The 23,359-nt window shown below is 29.3% G+C and overlaps 1 protein-coding gene across 1 annotated transcript in view; it reads left to right on the forward strand.

Moving 5' to 3' along the window:
- Nucleotides 1–23,359, forward strand: part of Neto (Neuropilin and tolloid-like) — a 279,692-nt gene that overhangs the window by 215,215 nt on the left and 41,118 nt on the right. The window contains exons 10-11 of the mRNA XM_065508961.1: nt 1,653–1,762; nt 8,207–8,338. Coding sequence (XP_065365033.1) covers nt 1,653–1,762; nt 8,207–8,338 — 242 coding nt within the window. The remainder of the gene's footprint in view (nt 1–1,652; nt 1,763–8,206; nt 8,339–23,359) is intronic.

The following is a 23,359-nucleotide window of genomic DNA, read 5'->3' on the forward strand; positions in this document are numbered from 1 at the left end:
AAAAATTGGTTAAAAAATGTTAAAGTTATTAAAAATTCCCCAGGCCATTAACGTTCTCAAAATATTTTAATTTTGTTCCTACATTTCTTGTTCTAGCTGCCTAAAAGTATACTTTAGTTTATATGACCTAAAACACTTAATTCCTTTTAGTTTTTTCTTACTAACTTATATTGACCTACCTAAACGGTGTTAAGAATCATTCCTAGGAAGTTCATATATTCTAGAAAGTTGTTTATTGAGATCTTAGGTATATTTTTGTAATTGATTGTTTCCATGAATTTTGAACGGTTTGCTACATATGGACCTGCACAGGGGAAAAAAGGTAAAAAATCGAATTTTTTAAAGTTTTTTGCAATTTTTATCTTGAAGATGGAGTTTTTTTGATTTTATATGTTCACAATTGTTGTTCATTATGACAAGGGCTACAACTTTACCTCAGAGAGTAAATAAAAATTCCGAACTGTTTGCAGGATATGAGCCTGAGAAAATGATAATTTTTTTTTGCAAAAATGACACCGAGGACCCAATACTTTGGGTCCCCATTAAAAATGTTCATGACTTTGGTCAAAACTGGGAGAATTTTCGGGTCTTTTTTTTGGTTTTGCACTGTGTTACGTGCATATTTCTATTCTTTTAAATCAAATTGCAAAAGTAATTTTTTAATAGCTAAATTTTTACAAAAACTGAAAAAATTTATTTTTTTCCCCTTTTAAATGCATCTCAAAACCTCAGAGGGCTTGCGGCACGTCTTAACCCCAACCGATTTACCAAAAAATTTTTCAGGATAATTTTTTTTTTACCAAACTGGGGGGTGGGGTTGAGACTGGCAAAAATTTTATTTTTGTTTATTAAGGGCCAACCTAAGGGACAGTTTCCCATAACTGCTCAACTATTAATAGTTTAAAAGTAATTGAGTTGTTGAATTGAGTCTGTATTAGTTATACACCCACCAACAAAGACAAATCAAATACAAACCCATGCCGTAAGGAATATTGTGTAGTACTGTCTTTTTTATCAAACACCACTATTGTGGTTTATTGGTTGAATTCTAGTGGACTCTTATTGAAAAGGTTTTGCTTAAGTCTAGATGATGGTATACAACACATACAAAAATACACCCACATATACTTATTAAGGTGTAATAAACACTAGGATGGCCCCAAATTAAAGTATAGTTATTTCAGACCCATTTCTAAAACATATCTTGGACTCCAAACAAGTGGTCAATTTGCCCCCCTCTAAGCCATCATCATGTTAAATTGACTGGTCCCTTGTATATAAACTTTTATAAGCAATAGTTCTGTGTCGCTTCCCTTTTATTTTACTTGGCTACATCACAAAATTTTTGAGGACATCCTAATAAACATTGAGATTAAGCTTTATTCTTACTCTTATTTTATGTTGTTTACACTTCTATTTGTTTACTTAAGTCTGGTATTTGTTTAGAGGGGAATTGTGTTAGCGTTTATATGTAATAGAAGAAGAATATGAGTTTTTCCAAGTGTGAATATGTGTACATGGGGTGATTTGTTTCATTTAAGTCCTTTTATAAGCAATTGTGCACCCTGCATTTGTTTGCATTTACGTGATCTTTTTTAAAGCTTTCTCATCTGTTTTTTTTTTTTTGATTCTTTTTCGTTTTTGTAATGTAGGTTGCGCCGAGGACGAGTATGATTGCGAAGATGCTACATGTATTGCTGGAAACCTCAAGTGCAATGGTCGTAATAATTGTAAATTTCTCTGGGATGAAGAGGACTGCACTGTAAGTTATTTTTTTTTTTTAATATTTATATGTGTTTTATTTATAGTTGTGTATATTAAGGGGAAGGGTATAGGTGTCAGTTGAAATAATTGAGGTATCTGGTGTTTAGGATAAGGAATGGTAACATTTAGAAGATAACCTCATCTGTTACGGAACAGAACGACAATTTTTGTTTAAAACAAGGCATACTTTTCTGAACTGTGGTCATTAAAATTCATATCAATTATAAAAGGGGGATCACAAGCCACTTTGTAGCAAAATCATTTGAAAACGAAAATGAAAATAACTCGTTAAAAACGTTAAAGTTATAAAATTTTTCATTTTTTAATACCATAATACAAAAAGCGATGAATAGAAATGCTGGCTTATGTGCCCAACTAGCATTTAATTCCACCAAACAATGTGTGACTTTAGAATAATTAGTAATCAATATAGATTTTCTAAATTACAATCTGCTGTAAATATTTGATATCTAAGAGGGAAGGATTCAAAATCTTTTTCTATTGATATTTCAAGTTTTAAAGTGATTACTTATTATTATACATTTAGCTCCACTGTCCGTTGTGGCTTATGATTTTCGAAATATTAATTTTAAAATTGTATGTAAGTAAACAGCATATACATAAATTATTCTGCTAAGGGAAACACGTTTTTCTTACAAAAAAACAAAAAAATAAACAAAATATTAATTTAAATTTGTTGTCCAGTTCACCAACAATACACTTTACAAAAGATGACCAGGCATCACAAACAAATATTTAAGTCTTCTCCTACAAATATTAACCCAATTGACAAAGTCTTTAATTTCCGAATCGCCGAATCGCCTCAATATTGTTCATTAAAACTAAACTATTAAAGTGCCATTGACGTATTTGATTACTGAATAATAAAATATTCAGGTTAACATAAACTAAAAATGTCAAGGTCTACAATTTGTATATATTTTTGTTTAAACAACAGAGAAAGAAAGTTCATTGCACATATTATTATAATTCATGTTTTAATTTATCTTTAAGCCGATTGCTGCTTTCAAGCCATGAGCAATTGGGTTTTAGTTTCTATCTTTGTGTATCTATGTATCTGTCTTTAAAATGTATCTATTTTGTAGCTAAATTTTAACTACCAACAATTTATTTCAATTGTATTTTAACTACGTGCTACAACAGTTTTCAAAACAATTTCTCAATTGGATAAATAAACACAGAGTTTTTCATTCGTTCTCTAAACTGCTATAAACACATTCATACTTAAAGGACAGAGGACAATTCAAGTAGTACAAATCATTTTAGCTAAAAAATAGTTATAAATTATCAAAGATTATTACTTGTTTCACACACAGCTTCGAATTAATTAAATATTTAAATTTGAGTTTAATTCACTAAATGAAATCCTTTAACTTCATAAAATGGCTTATATTGAATTAATTCATAACAAAATTCATTAAACTTACTTATGTTTTAATCAGAGATCGAAAATAACTCGTCCATATACCAAAAATTCAAATTGTGATTTATAGTTTTGTGATAAAAATAAATCACAGAAAATAACAGTTATAAAATGATTTTTATTTAAATGGTTTGGTATGACCTTTATTAGTTTTTGTTGTTTTTTAATGGTTTGGTGTGAGATAAACAATTAACTTGTTCTTGTTCTTAATAACTGTTACTTTCTCTTTTATTTACATACAATAACATATTATTAGTAATTTTTAACAAATTATGGAAATAATATGATAAGTATGAAGTAATGAAGTCTGAGTAACAGAAATGAGAATTTTTTTTAAATTGTTACTAATCTTTTGATCAATTTTATATATTTAAGCGTTGATTTGCAAAAAATGCATTTTTGCGATTTATTTTTCATGTTCGCAAATAAAAGTCACAAACTGACCTTTACGAAAAAAATAAATTATAAATCACTCATCCAGATTATTTGTGTTTGTTTCTTTTCTGTTTCTCTCAACCCCAACCTTCTCAAATAAATCACTCTCTCAGTGATATATCCCAAAAAATTATTTTTAAATGGCTGCGAATGAGAATTTACCATTGAAATGAAAGTGAACCTGTTATTTTCGGTCTCTGGTTTTAATCATTTACCAAATGAATTGAAAAAAATGTTCTTAAGTCTACAAATAGGCAGTAATCGGATATTATTCATATTTCCCACCAAATATCGATTTTTCTATTGAAAATCTAAAATCACTCATCGACCGTTAATAAGAGTTACTAGAGGAAAAGGACAATAATCTGTGATCACTCATATTTCCCACCAAATATCGATTTTAATATGGAAAACCTAAAAATCACTCATAAATCGTTAATAAGAGGTCCTAGAGGAAAAACCACAATAATCTATGATCACCCATTTTTCTCACCAAATATCGATTTTTATGAAAAATCTAAAATCACTCATAAATCGTTAATAAGAGGTCCTAGAGGAAAAACGACAATAATCTGTGATCACCCATTTTTCCCACCAAATATCGATTTTAATATGAAAAACCTAAAATCACTCATAAATCGTTAATAAGAGGTCCTAGAGGAAAAACGACAATAATCTGTGATCACCCATTTTTCTCACCAAATATCGATTTTAATATGAAAAAACTCATAAATCGTTAATAAGGGGTCCTAGAGGAAAAACAGCAATAATCTGTGATCACCCATTTTTCCCACCAAATATCGATTTTAATATGAAAAACCTAAAATCACTCATAAATCGTTAATAAAAGGTCCTAGAGGAAAAACGACAATAATCTGTGATCACTCATTTTCCCCACCAAATATCGATTTTAATATGGAAAACCTATAAATCACTCATAAATCGTTAATAAGAGGTCCTAGAGGAAAAACCACAATAATCTATGATCACCCATTTTTCCCACCAAATATCGATTTTAATATGAAAAACCTAAAATCACTCATAAATCGTTAATAAAAGGTCCTAGAGGAAAAACGACAATAATCTGTGATCACTCATTTTCCCCACCAAATATCGATTTTCATATATGAAGAATCTAAAATCACTCATAAATCGTTAATAAGAGGTCCTAGAGGAAAAACGACAATAATCTGTGATCACTGATTTTTCCCACCAAATATGGATATTTATTTGAAGAATCTTAAATCACTCAAAAAACGTTAATAAGAAGTCCTAGAGGAAAAACGACAATAATCTGTGATCACCCATTTTTCTCACCAAATATCGATTTTAATATGAAAAACCTAAAATCACTCATAAATCGTTAATAAGGGTCCTAGAGGGAAAACGACAATAATCTGTGATCACCCATTTTTCCCACCAAATATCGATTTTTATATGGAAAACCTAAAATCACTCATAAATCGTCCTAGAGGAAAAACGACAATAGGCTGTGATCACTGATTTTTCCCACCAAATATCGATTTTTATATGAAAAACCTAAAATCACTCATAAATCGTTAATAAGAGGTCCTAGAGGAAAAACGACAATAATCTGTGATCACCCATTTTTCTCACCAAATATCGATTTTAATATGAAAAACCTAAAATCACTCATAAATCGTTAATAAGGGGTCCTAGAGGAAAAACGGCAATAATCTGTGATCACCCATTTTTCCCACCAAATATCGATGTTAATATGGAAAACCTAAAATCACTCATAAATCGTTAATAAGAGCTCCTAGAGGAAAAACCACAATAATCTATGATCACCCATTTTTCCCACCAAATATCGATTTTAATATGAAAAACCTAAAATCACTCATAAATCGTTAATAAGAGGTCCTAGAGGAAAAACGCCAATAATCTGTGATCACTCATTTTCCCCACCAAATATCGATTTTTATATGGAAAACCTAAAATCACTCATACATAAATCGTCCTAGAGGAAAAACGACAATAGGCTGTGATCACTGATTTTTCCCACCAAATATCGATTTTTATATGAAAAACCTAAAATCACTCATAAATCGTTAATAAGAGGTCCTAGAGGAAAAACGACAATAATCTGTGATCACCCATTTTTCTCACCAAATATCGATTTTAATATGAAAAACCTAAAATCACTCATAAATCGTTAATAAGGGGTCCTATAGGAAAAACGGCAATAATCTGTGATCACCCATTTTTCCCACCAAATATCGATTTTAATATGGAAAACCTAAAATCACTCATAAATCGTTAATAAGAGCTCCTAGAGGAAAAACCACAATAATCTGTGATCACTCATTTTCCCCACCAAATTTCGATTTTCATATATGAAGAATCTAAAATCACTCATAAATCGTTAATAAGAGCTCCTAGAGGAAAAACCACAATAATCTATGATCACCCATTTTTCCCACCAAATATCGATTTTAATATGAAAAACCTAAAATCACTCATAAATCGTTAATAAGAGGTCCTAGAGGAAAAACGACAATAATCTGTGATCACTCATTTTCCCCACCAAATTTCGATTTTCATATATGAAGAATCTAAAATCACTCATAAATCGTTAATAAGAGGTCCTAGAGGAAAAACGAAAATAATCTGTGATCACCCATTTTTCTCACCAAATATCGATTTTAATATGAAAAACCTAAAATCACTCATAAATCGTCAATAAGGGGTCCTAGAGGAAAAACGACAATAATCTGTGATCACCCGTTTTTCCCACCAAATATCGATTTTTATATGGAAAACCTAAAATCACTCATAAATCGTCCTAGAGGAAAAACGACAATAATCTGTGATCACTGATTTTTCCCACCAAATATCGATTATTATATGAAAAACCTAAAATCACTCATAAATCGCTAATAATAGGTCCTAGAGGAAAAACAACAATAATCTGTGATCACTCATTTTTCCCACCAAATATCGATTTTTATATGAAAAACCTAAAATCACTCATAAATCGTTAATAAGAAGTCCTAGAGGAAAAAGTTTAATAATCTGTGATCACTCATATTATATGAAAACTCTAAAATCACTCATAGACGTTACTAAGACGTACTAGAGGAAAATGGACAATAATCTGTGATCACTGATTTTTCCCACCAAATATCGATTATTATATGAAAAACCTAAAATCACTCATAAATCGCTAATAATAGGTCCTAGAGGAAAAACAACAATAATCTGTGATCACTCATTTTTCCCACCAAATATCGATTTTTATATGAAAAACCTAAAATCACTCATAAATCGTTAATAAGAAGTCCTAGAGGAAAAAGTTTAATAATCTGTGATCACTCATATTATATGAAAACTCTAAAATCACTCATAGACGTTACTAAGACGTACTAGAGGAAAATGGACAATAATCTGTGATCACTTATATTTCCCACCAAATATCGATTTTTATATGAAAAATCTAAAATCAGTAATAGATCGTTAATAAGAGGTCCTAGAGGTAAAAGGACAATAATCTGTGATCACTTATATTTCCCGCCAAGTATCGATTTTTATATCAAAATCTAAAATCACTCATAGATAGTTAATAACACCCTGCTACAAAATGACACTTTTTGTCAGAACTTGAAAAGCCTATTGGGGGTTGTAGGCCTAGGTGAGGACATACTAAAACCGTTTTCATAGATTTTGAAACGCCCTCAAAATTTTGAGATATTTTGAAAAAACTGTTTTAGGGTAGGTCGTAGTACTTTAGTACCTCTAACTCACACATATTTAGACTGATTTCAAAATTTTAAACAATCGTGGATAGACAAAGAATTAAGCTTTCATAAAATGTATGCATAAAATGTATATCGAATAAATTGCGTAAGTTTTTATAAAAAGTTTCACTTTATTTTTTTAATAATTTTTCAAATTCAACAGTAGTTATTTAAATTTTTCCTATAAAAACCTATTCTTTTTTGCACAGTGTTTTAAAGACAACTTTATATGAGAAAAAATTAGATATTACTTTTTAAAATCGGTTTGTATGTGCAAAAGTTATTAAACTTTTTTGAAAAAAGTTCGAAAAAATTTCCCTTTTAAATTCAAAATTTTACAAATATTTTTTTTCTACAGTTTTTTGTTTTTTTACTCATATGCGCTGGGGGAGAGAATACTAAAAATGGTGTTAATTAAAAGTTGAATAACTTTTACAATTTTAATCCGATTTGAATAATTAAAACCATGTTTTATTAAGAACTAAATTTCCTATATATGTTGGTATAAAGTTTTATAAACTTTCATATCAAAATAAGAAATGAAAAGCGACTAAAATCAAAAATATCGATTTATTATGAAAAATCTAAATTCACTCACAGATCGTTAATAAGAGGTCCTAGAAGAGAAAGTACAATAATGCTAATAAAATTCCTTTTTAATTTTATTTCTCAAAAAAAAAAATAACTCGATACAGTCTTTAATGTGCACGTGCCATTATGAATTTGTATTTTATGGAAAAATTCTTTATCATTTTATATAATTTCTATTGTACTACTGCTGTCTTTTCTTTATTAAAAATTACAGGTTGGAAAGAACGGGCAATCAGAACATATGATTATTATTATTACAGTATTTGGTTTAATATTGGGTGGCATGGTCATAACATTCCTGGTGAATTGTGTGCGTAAAATAATGCATGACCAGAAAATAATACGGGTAAGTTTTTCAATTATATTCTACAAATATATGTGTTCACAAACATAAATACAACTTACATTTTACATGTAACTAGAGATACACACAGTATTATACTTATATAAACTATTAATTATTATTATTATTTTCTTGTATATGTATGTGTAACTGTGTATACATACACAGCATGTACTTATACACATACAAACTTTATATGAAGACACATGTATCTTCTGTAGTATTAGTACTCTTACAGCAACAACAAAAAAGTACAGCACTTTTACTTTAACAACTTATTATTATCATCAACAACAACAACATCATCATCATCATAATTCAATCTATTAAATTGCACTTTTATCTATGATTTCTTTTTCACTTCAGTTTGTTCATTTGCTGTATTTGAAAATGGCAAATTTTTCTCATAAATAATTATTTTTAAGAGATTTTTTGCTTTGTTTCTAATGTTTTAAATTGAACAAATAATTTTCTTTGTTTTTCATGTTGATTTTCGAAAAGCATATTTTTTTTTATAGATTGATTGCAATTTTCAATAAAAACAATATAACTAGATATGAATTTAACAAAAGAAATTAAAAAAAAAATAAAAAATCTATCTATATTCTCCAATAATTTTGTATCTTAAATAGTACATGTGTAGATAGATAGATAGTTGTATGTGTAACCCAATAAACAAAAATACCCCGGAAAATTTGAGGTAATGTCGATCAGTTGTTGTATAACATATTGTTACGAAATTGTACTTGAATTCAAATGTAACGATTTTAACGGCTGATTTAAAAGTAGCAGAATGCTTTCAAATAGCAGTGCTGTAATAGCAAACTGTAACATCTCTGTGGTCATCATTAACATTGAATAAATGCTTTCAGTTGACCATTGATCGTAAGTTGGCAATGCTGTTTTCTGCGACCGTATATTCGAATTCGAATATTCAGTTAAAGAACATTGTAGAAAGTACACCGCAGATGGCGTATGTATTAGAAAGCTCTAGACAATTAAAGAGCAATCTAGAATGCAGATGGCAGTGTTATAAATAGTGACAGAGGTTGCAGTCGTTAGTGAGTTTATCAGAGACGCTATTTGAATAAACATCAACTGAGTGTCTGTTTTTCAAGTGAATTCGTGTACATTATAAAATGTGTCTGTATTTCTGCGAATTTATAAGCGTGTATAAAAAACATTGAGTGACTATTTAATTCTGTGGTTGTTGTACATTTTAAATAAATAAAGAGTTGTTACAATTTTAAACTACTAAACGGCTTTTATTTGCAATCAAAAGTATCCGGTTTATTTAAATGAAATAAACCAACGTTTTGAAAAGGTTAAAACTTAACAATATTATTCAATGACTACCACATACCGTCTACATTACTTAGAATTAGTAAAATAATGACATACTTTTTAATTACTACTACACAATAATGGCATTACTTTGAATTGCTTTACTAGGCTATTGCTTGTGCACATCCTGTTAACTAGTTTTAGTATCATCAAAGTAATGTCTTCTTATATGAGCAACTTTGGTAAGTTCTTGGCCTTGGCAATTTCATAATACAAAATAGTGAGCTAATTTTTTGAAAAAAAAGTTTATCTTTTCTTTTTAAGTTATCTAAAAAATTTATAATTTTTGAAAAGCTAACTTTACATAAAATACTTTAAATGAAAAAATATTTAAAAATTTTCGACACCGAAGGGACCAAAAAACTCCTATTTTGTATGTAAAATTCATGATAGGTACTAGGTTTAGCCAAATTATAGCCGGTCAGACCGTTGCCTGCCATCCAAAGTAATCATATTAATTTTTTCAGCCAGGGTTTTATGAGTATAAGGGTCTCATTTTGTAAAACGAAGCGTTTGGAAGCGTAAGCAATTTGTATGAAGAATACTGGGAAAGGGGTTTGGAACTTGAATATTTTCCATACAAAATTTTTTTAACGTTTGACGTTTGGTTTTATAAAATTAAGTTTAAAATCAAAACAATTGCATTTTTACTTTAATCAATTTTAGTTTATTATGAAAAAATAAGAAAATAAGAAGTAGAATGAGGTGGTTAGTTTATTAACCACCATGGCGGTTGGCATTAAAAGTAATTGTGATACAAATTATAGTAGCTAAAATTATAGTTGATTAAATCATCTTTGTATACCAGTATGCTCTACTGGCATACTGGTAAAAATGAAGAAATTCGGGAAATATTTGGACTCTCTGATATAAAAAAACTGGAGCAAGGAGGGTAAAAATATTGAAAATTTAATTTTCAAATACGAATATCTCCTAAGTTATAGGAGATAATTGATAGATACTATAAGCTTTTTTATAGAGCTTGACAAGCCTTCCTATTTGCGCATGTAAAATTTCATTCAAATTGGACTAAGCGTTTAGAAGTTATATATTTATTCCCCTCTATATTTTTTCTATACACTTAATTGTGAATAAATTCGAAAATAATCTATCGATTTTTATAGTCGATATCTCATTTTGTTCCTATTACACTTTTGGCTTTGCGATAAAGCAATAAATCTAAAAAATTTTTGCAGTTTTCGATTTTTCATGATTTTTTTAAAACCAAAAAAATTGGATATTTTTACATGAAAAATATATTTTTTGCTTCAATTTGTTATTATAACTCCGAAACTACTGATCCAATTAAATTTGTGAAAATTTGTACATAGCACGGAAAAAATGTTTTCAAAATTCAATCAATCGAAAGAAAAACATTCTACCCAATTTTATCAAACAAAAAAGTAAAAATTTGTGAAAAATGAGCGAATTCACTTAATTGTGAATATGTTCGAAAACAATCAATGGATTTTTATGAATGATATCTCATTTTGTTGCTATTATATTTGGGTTTACGATAAAGCTATAAACCTGAACATTTTCCCCCTATTTCGGTTTCGGTGGATTAAACGTCAGTCCGTTCGTCTGGCTGGCTGTCCAGTAATCCTTGTGCGCAGAGTATAGGTCGCAATTTTGAAGATATTTCGATCAAATTTGGTACAATTATTTTTTCGGCCCGTGGACCAAGCATATTGAAACAGGCTGAATTCGGTCCATCATTTCACCTAGCCCCCATACAAATGTCCTTCCGAAATTGGACTTTATCGGTCATAAATGTTTAATTTATAAATGTACAAAATTCAACATAGTAAACGTTCATATAGACATAAATCACACGAACTAATTTCATGGGGATCGGTCCATAATTGGTCATAGCCCCCATATAAGGCCCACTTCCGAAAATCACTCAAAAATATAAATTATTGAAATTTTAAAAGAAAAATGTTTTTGCTCTTTTACTTAGTGTAGGGTATTATTTGGTCGGGCTTGACCGAGCATAATTTCTTACTTGTTTATATTAAAGCAGAGTGAAGTACATGTATTGATTAAGACTTTTAAAAAAATAAATATATTCAAAAAAGTATCAATTACACTTTGGAAACTGGAAATGATTTTATTCCGAAATAAATTTTCGCGAAATACGTAACTGATTCCACTTTCGATCGGAATGAAATTCTGTAACGAGCCTGATAAATCAAATATTCGTTACGCGAAATATTGGAGGTCAAAAACCACAAAAATCGAATGCTTATTTTACATTCTACACATTTATAGATAATTACATCAGTATAATAAACAAAAGCTACTCTGTTTAAAAATATGTATTATGGATTCGACAAAGTAACCCCTTTATTTATTTAAATAACTTAAACTCTTTTAAAGTATGAATTTTGTGTATAAACATCCTTGAGAATTTCCAGTCAAATCTAATAAAATGATAAACTTGTGTAGCAAAAATAAAAAAGAAGAAAATCCCTCATTATCTATTTTGTCAGGTGTAACAACATCAAACAATATATTTTGCAAATTGCAGCAAAATTGCATCCTACACAATTTGATTTCATACAATATGATTATTCTTTCAATCAGCATTTTTCGAATATAAAAAGAAATCTTTTTTTTTTTGGTATTTTTTATAGTTTTTTTTGCTACCTTACCTGTAGTTACAAAATGTCATCATCATTAATCTTTTAATATTACATTGGTGTAATATTTTTGTTGTTATTTTCTAATACTTTTAGGTTTTTTCTCTCGTTTTTTGTTCTGTTTGAGTGGGAGATTTTCATGATTCATTTGTGCACAAAAAAACAGATACAATTTGTAAAGAGACAACTAAAAAAAAACACATAGCACAGAATAGAAAAAAAATAAGTATGTAAGTTTTTACTACAGTTGTAATCCCGTAACTCTGACACTGACACTCAGAGTTATTGTTGCTACTGCAACAGCAGCAGCAATTGCAACAAAAAAAGAGAAAAAAACTTGACACTGATGCATGTGTTTGCTTAGATAGATGGATAGATAGATAGATTGTTAGATATGTAGTAATAGGTTTTTTTTGCTGCTGTTGCTTTACAAAAAGACTAAAAAGTTTTTTATAGAAAGGAAATGTTTAAGCTTACTTACAACTACTATTTACTCATACATTCTATTAATTTGCTGCAAAGAAACCAAAGTTAAAAAAACACGGAAGTAATAACAAAAACTACATCAACAATATAACAATAATAATAGTAAGAGTAGATCTAAATATATTTATACTCAATGTATTATGTGCATATTTTGCTTTTATATGAAACTTTTTTCCCTAAGAGCTTTCATAGTACACAGTAGTAAAAGTGTTAAAAAAAGCAATTTATATTGTAAGTACCATTGTAGCTATTGTAATTTTATTATTGCTGCATTTTAACCCTTTAACAGATGAAGGGGGTTAAGAAAGAGCAATGATTTAAACTATTAAAAATGTTAAAATGGTAGAATAATCCAGAGAAAAATTATAGTTTTACATAATCACCGCAATATTTTCAATATGATTACAAGCCTTTTTTAACAATATGATTGCGTCAACATTAATATGTTAAACATATGACTCACATGATTGCAGCAATCATATAATTGTAGAAACAGCGGTTCGATATTCAAATATAACAGCATAAAATTATTATGTAGATTTAAGGGAATATTACTACCATAAGAAATGATTATTAACCCTATAAATGAAATAGTATACATCATTTATAGGGTTAATAATCATTGGAATGCGATTGAAATAATTTATTGTTGTTCTTAAAATTTTATTCATGAACTATTTTTCAAGTATTTTGTATGTTTGTTATATTTTGATGCAGTTAAAATAAAATTTGCTAGAAAAGTAGAATTTAAAGCCCAAATATGAAATTGAATACAATTGTTATTTGGATTCTTGGTTAGTGTTTTCCGAAAATATCACATCATAGAAATTAAAATTTTCCTGGAAAAATTATTATTTTATGAACTTTGTTAAACAAAATATTTGTGTGCGGTTGTGAGTTTGATAGAAATTACATTAGAAACCTTTTATAAAACTTCAATGCAAAAAAAAACATTAAATTCCATTAAATATTTTTTTTTTTTTTTTAAATTAAATAACAAAATTTTGAAGCCAAAGGAAGAATAACATTTTAATTGCTTGTATGTGTTTGATGCAGGGATTAAAAAGTCTTTGGTTTAATAATATTTAACAAATTTGAAATCAGTTTAAATTATTTCTTACAACGGTATTGTGGTATAACAATATAATAATACAGGGTAAAAAAATCGTAATAATTTTCTAAGGAAAATTTTTTTTTAAATTTTTATTGTAAAATTGAGAATTTTTTTAGATGTTTTTCCAAATAATTTATTATAATTCACATAATCTTTAAATCCGTTTATATATTGCTCTTTAATCGGCTAGGTAGTTTCGAAGTTATAATAACAAATTGAAGCAAAAAATATATTATATTATATACGTGAAAATTGCAAATTTTTGTGTTTTTGAAAAATCGAAAATGGCAGAAATTGTTCTGGTTTATTGCTTGATCGAAAAATTACATATAATAGCAATAAAATGAGATATTGACCATAAAAATCGATTGATTCTTTTCGAATTTATTCACAATTAAGTGAATTGGCTCATTATCACAAAATTTTCCTTTTTTGTTTGATATACATAAAAGTCAGTAGTTAATGTTCTTCTATCGATTGATTGAAACATTTTCCCCATGATATGTACAAACTTTTTTTTTATAAAAGTTTTAAATTGAAGTCAATAACTGTCTGGCTATATTATGGCCAAGTAAAAGCTTAAAAGCAAGTAATAATGTGGCTGAAGTTGCTGCTGAATTTGTTTATCAACTACAAAAATATATCATAAATTTCTTTTAATTTAGAAAAGCGTCCATTTTTATTCACTACTAGTTGACCGCCCCGGCTTCGCCCGGTAGCATTTACTAATGTCAGTTCTTCAAGTTTCTCCAACCCAATAAAATATCTAAATTTATTCTGCATACTTTAGGGAGCTTTTTTATTACAGTAGACTGGATTCAAAAAAAAAAAAATTCCGAGTTTTACCCGGAATTTCCGAATTTCGAATCGAACAAAAAAAAATCAGCCAAATCGTTTCAGCTGTTCTCACATGATGCCATTACATACATGGACCATTTAATTTTTATACCCTACACCACCATAGTGGGGACTTAGAATCACGATCGACTTAGAATCACTTTCTGAGTCGATTAAACGATGTCCGTCCGTCCGTCTGGTCGGCTGGCTGTCCATATAAACCTTGTGCGCAGAGTACAGGTCGCAATTTTGAAGATATTTCGATGAAATTTGGTACATATTATTTTTTCGGCTCAAGGACGAAGCCTATTGAAACTGGCTGAAATCGGTCCATTATTTCACTTAGCCCCCATACAAATGTCCTCTCGAAATTGGACTTTATCGGTCATAAATGTTTAATTTATATATGTATCTACACAAATTTCGCTCCAATTAGTTTTATATATATAAAATTCATGTCACGAAATTTTGTTACGATCGGTCCATAATTAGTCATAGCTCCCATATAGACCCGCTTCCGAAAATCACTTTAACGTGCACAAATCGCTTAAAAATGTTGGTATACTCACAAAATTCAAAATAGTAAACTATCATAGAGACATAAATCACACGACCTAATTTCATTGTGATCGGTCCATAATTGGTCATAGCCCCCATATAAGGCCCACTTCCGAAAATCACTCAAAAATATAAATTATTGAAATTTTAAAAGAAAAATGTTTTTGCTCTTTTACATAGTGTAGGGTATGTAATTTTTGGAAAAAACATTCTTAAATTGTCTTGACAATCAAAGTCCTACCACCTTTAATACTTTTTATATACAGAGTGCCATCCTTCAGCAGTTTCATGAATTATCTTAACGGACAAAATTGGAATCTGGCATTTTTGATCAACATACAGAATTTAATTTTAACAAACATATTTCCTCTTATACTTAGTTACACTTAAATGCTTACTTAAACTAAAACTCAATGTAGCAAAATGTGTACAAAACTAAAACTTTTTATTTACAATTTGCACCAGCAATGGGCTCCACAAAGGTTTTGATATTCGTTGAATTTTCTTAAATTGAGTTATAAGGGTTCTTTGTTCATGATGCCAAATAAGAACATATTGATTTTTATCTCTACTAACTTAATATGCCGAATAAATAATTAAATTTGTTGGGGTTTATATTGCGTGTGCCATTAAAAAAAACATACACAAAAATGGCAACAGGTTTATTAGGTGACTATTTGTGTACGTGACTGTATTTCAAGGATATTTTATATTTGAATGATATTGATAGGAACACACATGCTTACATGAAATGGAAACTGATTATATTACAATGGATTAAGTTCCCTTGTTAAATTTATATGGATTTTATTAATGCTTATAGAAATTGATGGCAATTTGTTTTTTTTTTGCACTTACTTTTTTTCAATTATTTCATGAGAATTTCAATATTTGTTTTTAAATTATATAAATATAATGCAACCGGGCTAGTAGCTGAAATTTGTTCAAAATTTATTCATTCATTTGGAAAAATTCATTTTAATTTGATTCGTAGTTACTACCAAAGTTAATGAAGAACTAAAGTTGATTATTTATGGAGTACACATTTGAAAATTTTCAATTTCAATAATATAAATATTTACAAGTCTTGTTGCCTCGTGGTTAACAGGAGACGGAAGAGGATTACCATCTGTCTAATTTTTTTTAACGGAAATATACTTTAAAGATATTTATTAAAACTGTTACCAAACAACCCTTAACAAGTATATGTCTAGCTGCCTTATAACATAGAATCCTCCTCAAACATTAATAATTTATATATTAGGCAATTTATACAAAAACATAATTTAAAATATACATTTCACCCATTTCTTTAAATACATATGTATGTATGTTTTTATTTTTTTAATAAATACTTAAGGAAATATTATATTTCTCTTCAACACATCACAAGTCTTTGTATTTAGTTGGGCATATTAAATTCGTATTAATGTCTACTGTTTTTTCTTCTTTTATGGATATTTTTTTGTTTGTATCTCTGTTCTCAGGCATTACAAAATAAAAGTTGAATTTTATTATTCTTATTATGCAGAAATTCTATACTATTCTATTTTTCTATATATGTGCACATACTTGTATTACAATATTCATTTCTTTTTTTTATATGTTCATTAGAGCTGCCTTTAAAAAATAGATTTGCTTTGGATTGTTCAGCAGTAGCTAAAACTAACTGCTGGAAAATTTGAGATCAATCAGATAAGGATAACCCGTGAAGGAAGCGACTTGAATGTTGTAAAATGGGGTAGACAATGGTATTATTAAATTTTATTAGTGAAAAATTTAATTTTTTTGGTGGAGAAAAATTCAAGTTAAAAAATTTTTTTCCCGATTTTGACCCATTGTAGGTCTGAATTACTATTTTTTTAACGTTTATTTATTTATCGAATCTGCATTACTTATCCAAGTGAATTAAAAGGTATATAACAGTATCTGTCTGTGGAATGTTTATGTTATTTAGTGTGATAGGTGGACAGTCACCCCTTCTGAAAGTAAGTGTGATGTGTTTACTTTTGAGTTCATTTACTCGTATTCTCCAGTTATTCAACCATATCTCCACGAGTCTCAGATAATTGGCCAATTTCGTAGAAGCTACCTGCGGATCTGCATGTGAGCTAAGTATTACCGTATCATCAGCGAATGTTGATATGGTAAGTCCATCACACACAGGCAAGAAGTATATATCAAATAAAGTGTTGGTCCGAGAACACTTCCCTGTGGAACACCAGCTTTAATTTCATAATTTCCTGTTACATAATCGCAATATTTCACTCTAAAAACTCGGTCTGATATGTATGACTCCAGCAATCGATGAGTACTTGGTGGCAGTAGACACTTAACTTTGTGCATTAACCCCTTATGCCACACCTTGTCGAAGGCCTGAGCGATGTCCAAAAAGATAGCACAGCAGTATTTTTTATTTTCAAAAGATTTTCTGATCTCTCCAGTCAATCGATTAACTTTTTCAATGGTTCCATGTTGTTCACGAAAACCAAATTGATGAACTGGGATAATATTTTGGTTATTTAAGTATGGCATAATTTTACATTGCAATATTTTCTCAAATAACTTTGATATGCATGGCAGTAGACTTATAGGTCTGTATGAAGACGGCATTGTTAAATCTTTTCCTGGTTTAGGTATCATTATGATCTGAGCAATTTTCCAATTAGTTGGGAAAACGCCTAGTCTAATGATCGCAGAAAACAATACAGATAGCACGATTATAGCTATATTCGGTAGGTTTTTAATCATGGATGGTGTAATTTTGTCATATCCTGGAGATTTTTTTGTATTTGTGTTATTTTTGATAACTTTTCGAACGTCCTCGGGACTTACTCTAATATGATCATCCGCTTTCTCATGAACAGGAGGATTTTCCAGTACAAAATCATTGTTGGGTGGATTTGGCTTAAATACATTACGTAGGTGCTCGGCAAAAATTAATGCTTTGTCCTTAGCATTTCTTGCCCAATTACCGTCAGATTTTCTCAACGGAGTTTTTCCCTCTACTGGTGGTTTGATGAATTACTATGGCGTTATATATCTATTATACAGACGGACACGGACATTGTCGACTCCGCTGTCTTTAAAGATACAGAATATATTGTTACGAAATTGTACTTGAATTCAACTATAACGATTTTAACGGCTGATTTAAAAGTAGCATAATGCTTTCAAATAGCAGTGCTGTAATAGCAAACTGTAACATATCTGTAGGCATTATTAAAATTGAATAAAAGCTTTCAGTTGACCATTGATCGTAAGTATGGCAATGCTGTTTACTGCGACCGTATATTCGAATTCGAATATTCAGTTAAAGAACATTGTAGAAAGTACACCACAGATGGCGTATTAGAAAGCTCTAGAATATACGAGCTTTGACAGTTAAAGAGCAATCTAGAGTGCAGATGGCAGTGTAATAAATAGTGGCAGAGGTTGCTGTAGTTAGTGAGTTTATCAGGGACGCTATTTGAATAAACATCAACTGAGTGCCTTAAAGTGTGCTGTATTTTAAAGTGAATTCGTGTACATTATAAAGTGTGTCTGTATTTCTGCGAATTTATAAACGTGTATAAAAAACATTGACTGACTATTTAATTCTGTGGCTGTTGTACATTTTCAAAAAATAAAGAGTTGTTACAATCTTTAAACTACTAAACGGCTTTTATTTGCAATCAAAAGGATCCAGTTTATTTAAAGGAAATAAACCAACGTTTTGAAAAGGTTAAAACATAACAATATATACTTCATGGGGTCGGAGATGAAAATGTGGAAACTTTCATTCATTTTGAAGGATATAATAACTAAGCTATTAAAATGTTCCCACTGATTTTTTACATTGTTTACTTTTTTGCTTGCAAAATGACACTATACTTTACCAAAAATATACAGGGGTTCTCATATAGCAATTATCACTTTGTTAAGTACTTTTTGATTAGCAAATTTGTTGTCAATCGATTGATTCTGTTGCACACATTCAATTCTTCGGTTCTAGCAACAGACAATAAGTTAACAAGAGAAATTTCAGTTAAAGCAACCAAGTTTTCGTTACCTCTTATACAATTTCAGAAATTGGCAATAAATTCGGTTGCTATTACGCATCTGTTTTCTCGCAATAGTGAAACGATATTCTTAAAGTTACAAATTCAACAATTAAGAGGGCTACATATATTCGGCTTAGCCGAATCTTATATACCCTTCACCAAATTATAATTTAAAATAAAAATTTTAAATATTTTTAGGTAAACAAAATTTATTTTTTTTATTAGTTGTTTTTTTAATTTTTTTGGAAAAAATTTTTTTTTCGAATTGTTTTTTTAAAATATGTTATTTAAGTTTTTTAAATTTAAAAAAAAAATTTTTTGTTTAATTTTTTTTTTAAATATTTTTAAAAGTTTTATTTTAACTTCGGGTTAAAAAATAATTTGCAGATTTTGACCCATTGTAGGTCCAACTTACTATGGTTTTACGTCGTTGCAAATGTCTTTATTAATGACTTGTCTATATTAATGACTTAGTAATCCAGATATATGTAGATAAAATAGGTCAAAAATCGAGGTCGTCCTGGTTTTTTTCTTATATCTCAGCCATTTGTTGACCGGTTTTCTCGATTTTAAGTAGCCGGAAGAATTCCGGTGATATTGATGTATGAATAGTGAATGTAAGTTATTTGGGGGCTTCGGAAAGTTGATTTCAACAGACAGACGGACGGACATGGCTAAATCGACTCCGCTATCTATAAGGATCCAGAATATATATACTTTATAGAGCCGGAAAATTATATTGTGGAAATTACAAACGGAATGACAAACTTTTTTGTCATATGTATCATGTTTTTCGGCTTTATTTATCGGGTGCTCGTTATTTGATTGGGATTAAAATTTTATAAAATTTTATTTTTAAGGGCAGGTCTAATGTAAATATGTATGCAAGAATACTGCATAGTATTAGTATTATATTTTATATGTATGCCATTGTCTTGTTTTAAACAACAGCACCAACAGCTGAAAATAAATACAAAAAAAAAAACTTCATCTTGAATTTCACAAACACTCATACACAAAAACTGTCATATGCAATTTGAACATTTTCGCTGTCATGAGGCATCCTTTTAAATGTCATTTATGTAGATGTTATAGTCTATGAATATTTTTGTTTTTTATTTTGTTTCATACATGGAATTTGTGTACATAGCAACATGCATATTTATGTAATAAACAACAACTGTAACAAAAACAAACAAACCAACATATATGTATGTATATTAGATTGACACATAAATGTATATAAGGACTGAGATAAGTCAAGATCTAATGCAGCAAATAAATTTAAATACCATAATGTAAATCTAACCCTAAACGAATACTTGCAAAACTTTTTGTTGAAGGTTACTTCTGCTAAAATATTTAATTGCAAATAACAATGTCTTCTCTAGTTTGTGTGAACTCAATCCTCAAATATGTTTGAATATTGCATACATTACAAATGTACATACATAATACATACCGACATAATATTATATATCGATGGTTTAATATAGAAAGGCTATAACTCGATTTCTTTACAAATTTCAGTTATATGCTATAGGTTTTTAGTCCTTTGATTATATCATGTGTCATATCCTATTGAAAACTAATAAAAATTGCAGATAGGTTATTTCTAAATAAAACCAACGATATGTATTAAGGTAGCCCTATGTTGGGCTATGTCGATTTTAGATGACGCCAAGGTCTAAAATAGTTTTACGTGAAAAAATGAGGGAAATAAACTTCTAAACCCTTAGTCTGATATATATGAAATTTGACTTGTCCAAAGAAGAAAATAGGACACCTCGGGTATTTTCAAATTTTAAAACGACCCAATTTCTTCGTCGAGCACTACAAAAAATCTCATTTTAGCTATCAATTACACTGTACAACACCAAAAAAAATTACAAGGTACGACAAACTAATCCTAAATGAGGATTAAAACTACAAGTTTTAACGGTTGAACATATTGTGGGTTGGCGGATTTCGAGAAAATTTATTTTTTGATTACAAATGCTACAGAAATTATTTCTTAAAAATGCATTTCGTACATTATTTTCTAACATTCAGTTTCAGAATTTAAAATTTGGGATTTGAATATGCATGAACTTTTATAATTTGTTTGGTTTCATTAGAATGGGTTATTTATGCCAGAACTTTTTTATATTTTATATTAAAACACGATCTGATTTTTCTCAAAATTTTGTTTTTAGATGAGGGAGAACGATTTTAGACCTTGGGATCTCCGAAGATCCAAAAAGTGCTAACTAAGGGCCATCCTAATGTACATATTTGTATATATTTATGCATTTGCTTGCTTGTATCCTAAGGAACAATATGTTGAGGCAACATTATGTTAAATTGTATGTGGAACTAGTATAACAATTAGGGCATCAACATTTCATTCTTTGTTTCTTCCTTAAACTGAGCAGATCCGTTCATCTATGTAACTCTATGCATAATATAACCATACAAACGCTGGCTTGTCAGTTTATGGCATTTGCATTTGTGTTGGTATTTATTTAAGTGGGTTTATTTCAAATGTAAGAGTATGTGCGAGCAAGTGTATAAATGTCTGTTGGCATTTATGTTTATTTGTCTGTATTATAACATGATATGCATGTTTTTATGCCCATTACACCTGCCCTTAAAAAAGATATATTTGCTGCAGTTAGTTTTAGCTACTAAAAAACAAAATATGAGCCATCCAAAGCCAATCCATTTTTTTAAGGGCAGGTCTAATATGCATGTCGTTAAGTCCAAACAAACATATCTGTTCATATTTACTGTTGTAATTGTTTCTACGTATTTTTTTGGGCTTCTTTTAGGATTTTCATTGTTCTTTTCGGATTTCTAGTTAAATTGAAATTGAAAACCTTGTTTGAAGTTATCATTTCGTCATTAAGTAACAAACTGAAACAATGTTGTTAATATTAAGTATTGTAAATCTTTAAAATTTTTGCAAAATTTCACACTTTAGGTGCAGAGAGAAAAACAGTTACATTGTTTTAATCGAATTTGTTGCCAATCTCATGATTCAGTCTTCATGAGCAAATTTTGCAGTAAAAATGTGATAAATATCTGGTTGTTTATATCGTTTAAGAATTGGCTTTCTTTTGCTATAACCTAACAAATCTATTGAGTCAAGAATTACTACAACGACTCTGCTTCACTATATTAACAATTTAGAGATTTGGAGATTTTCCCGCTAAATATAAAATTTGTATATGCCAAACATATGTAGTTTTGAGGTTAGCGAAAAACCTAGCCCTTTTTATACCCTTCACCATCAGTAGCAAGGATATAAGAATATAAGTATGTCATTCCGTTTTTTTTTTTAATTTCCACATTTTTCATTTGCGACACCATATAGTATATATGTACAATGGATCGTTACATATAGCAGAGTCATTATATACACATGTTTGTCTGTCCGTCTGTATGTTAAAATCAAATAACCGAAGCCCCCAAATAACCTTCATGATTGATCAATCAATATATCCGCTATAGTCCAACATAGATTGAGAAAATCGGCCCACAAATGGTTGAGATATATGAATAAAACCGCGACAACCTCGATTTGTTCACCAAAAATTATTTTACTGCAAGTTTTTTCACCATAATTTTTTTATAAAATTTTTTTTTTTCACCAAAATTTGTTTTAAATATTTTTCTTAAAGTATACTTTGGTGAGGGGTATATAGGATTCGACAAAGCCGAATGTAGCACTCTTACTTGTTTAACATCATTTGGTCATCTTTGTATATTTATAAGCGAAAAAAAGGCTTATTATGGAAAACGGTTCGGTATCTATTTAAAATCTAGGAAATCGGCCCACCACTGGACTAGGATGGGTAAAAATGTTGAAAATTAAATTTTCAAATGCGAATATCTCCTAAGCTATAAGAAATTAATGATCGTAATAACGAGGTTTTACGATGAGGAGATTCTATATGTGTAATTTTTTTAAAATCGGAACACAGAATAAGAAATAGGATCATTTTAAAAATTGAAC

Source organism: Calliphora vicina, chromosome 4, assembly GCF_958450345.1.
Source record: "Calliphora vicina chromosome 4, idCalVici1.1, whole genome shotgun sequence".
Lineage (NCBI taxonomy): Eukaryota > Metazoa > Arthropoda > Insecta > Diptera > Calliphoridae > Calliphora > Calliphora vicina.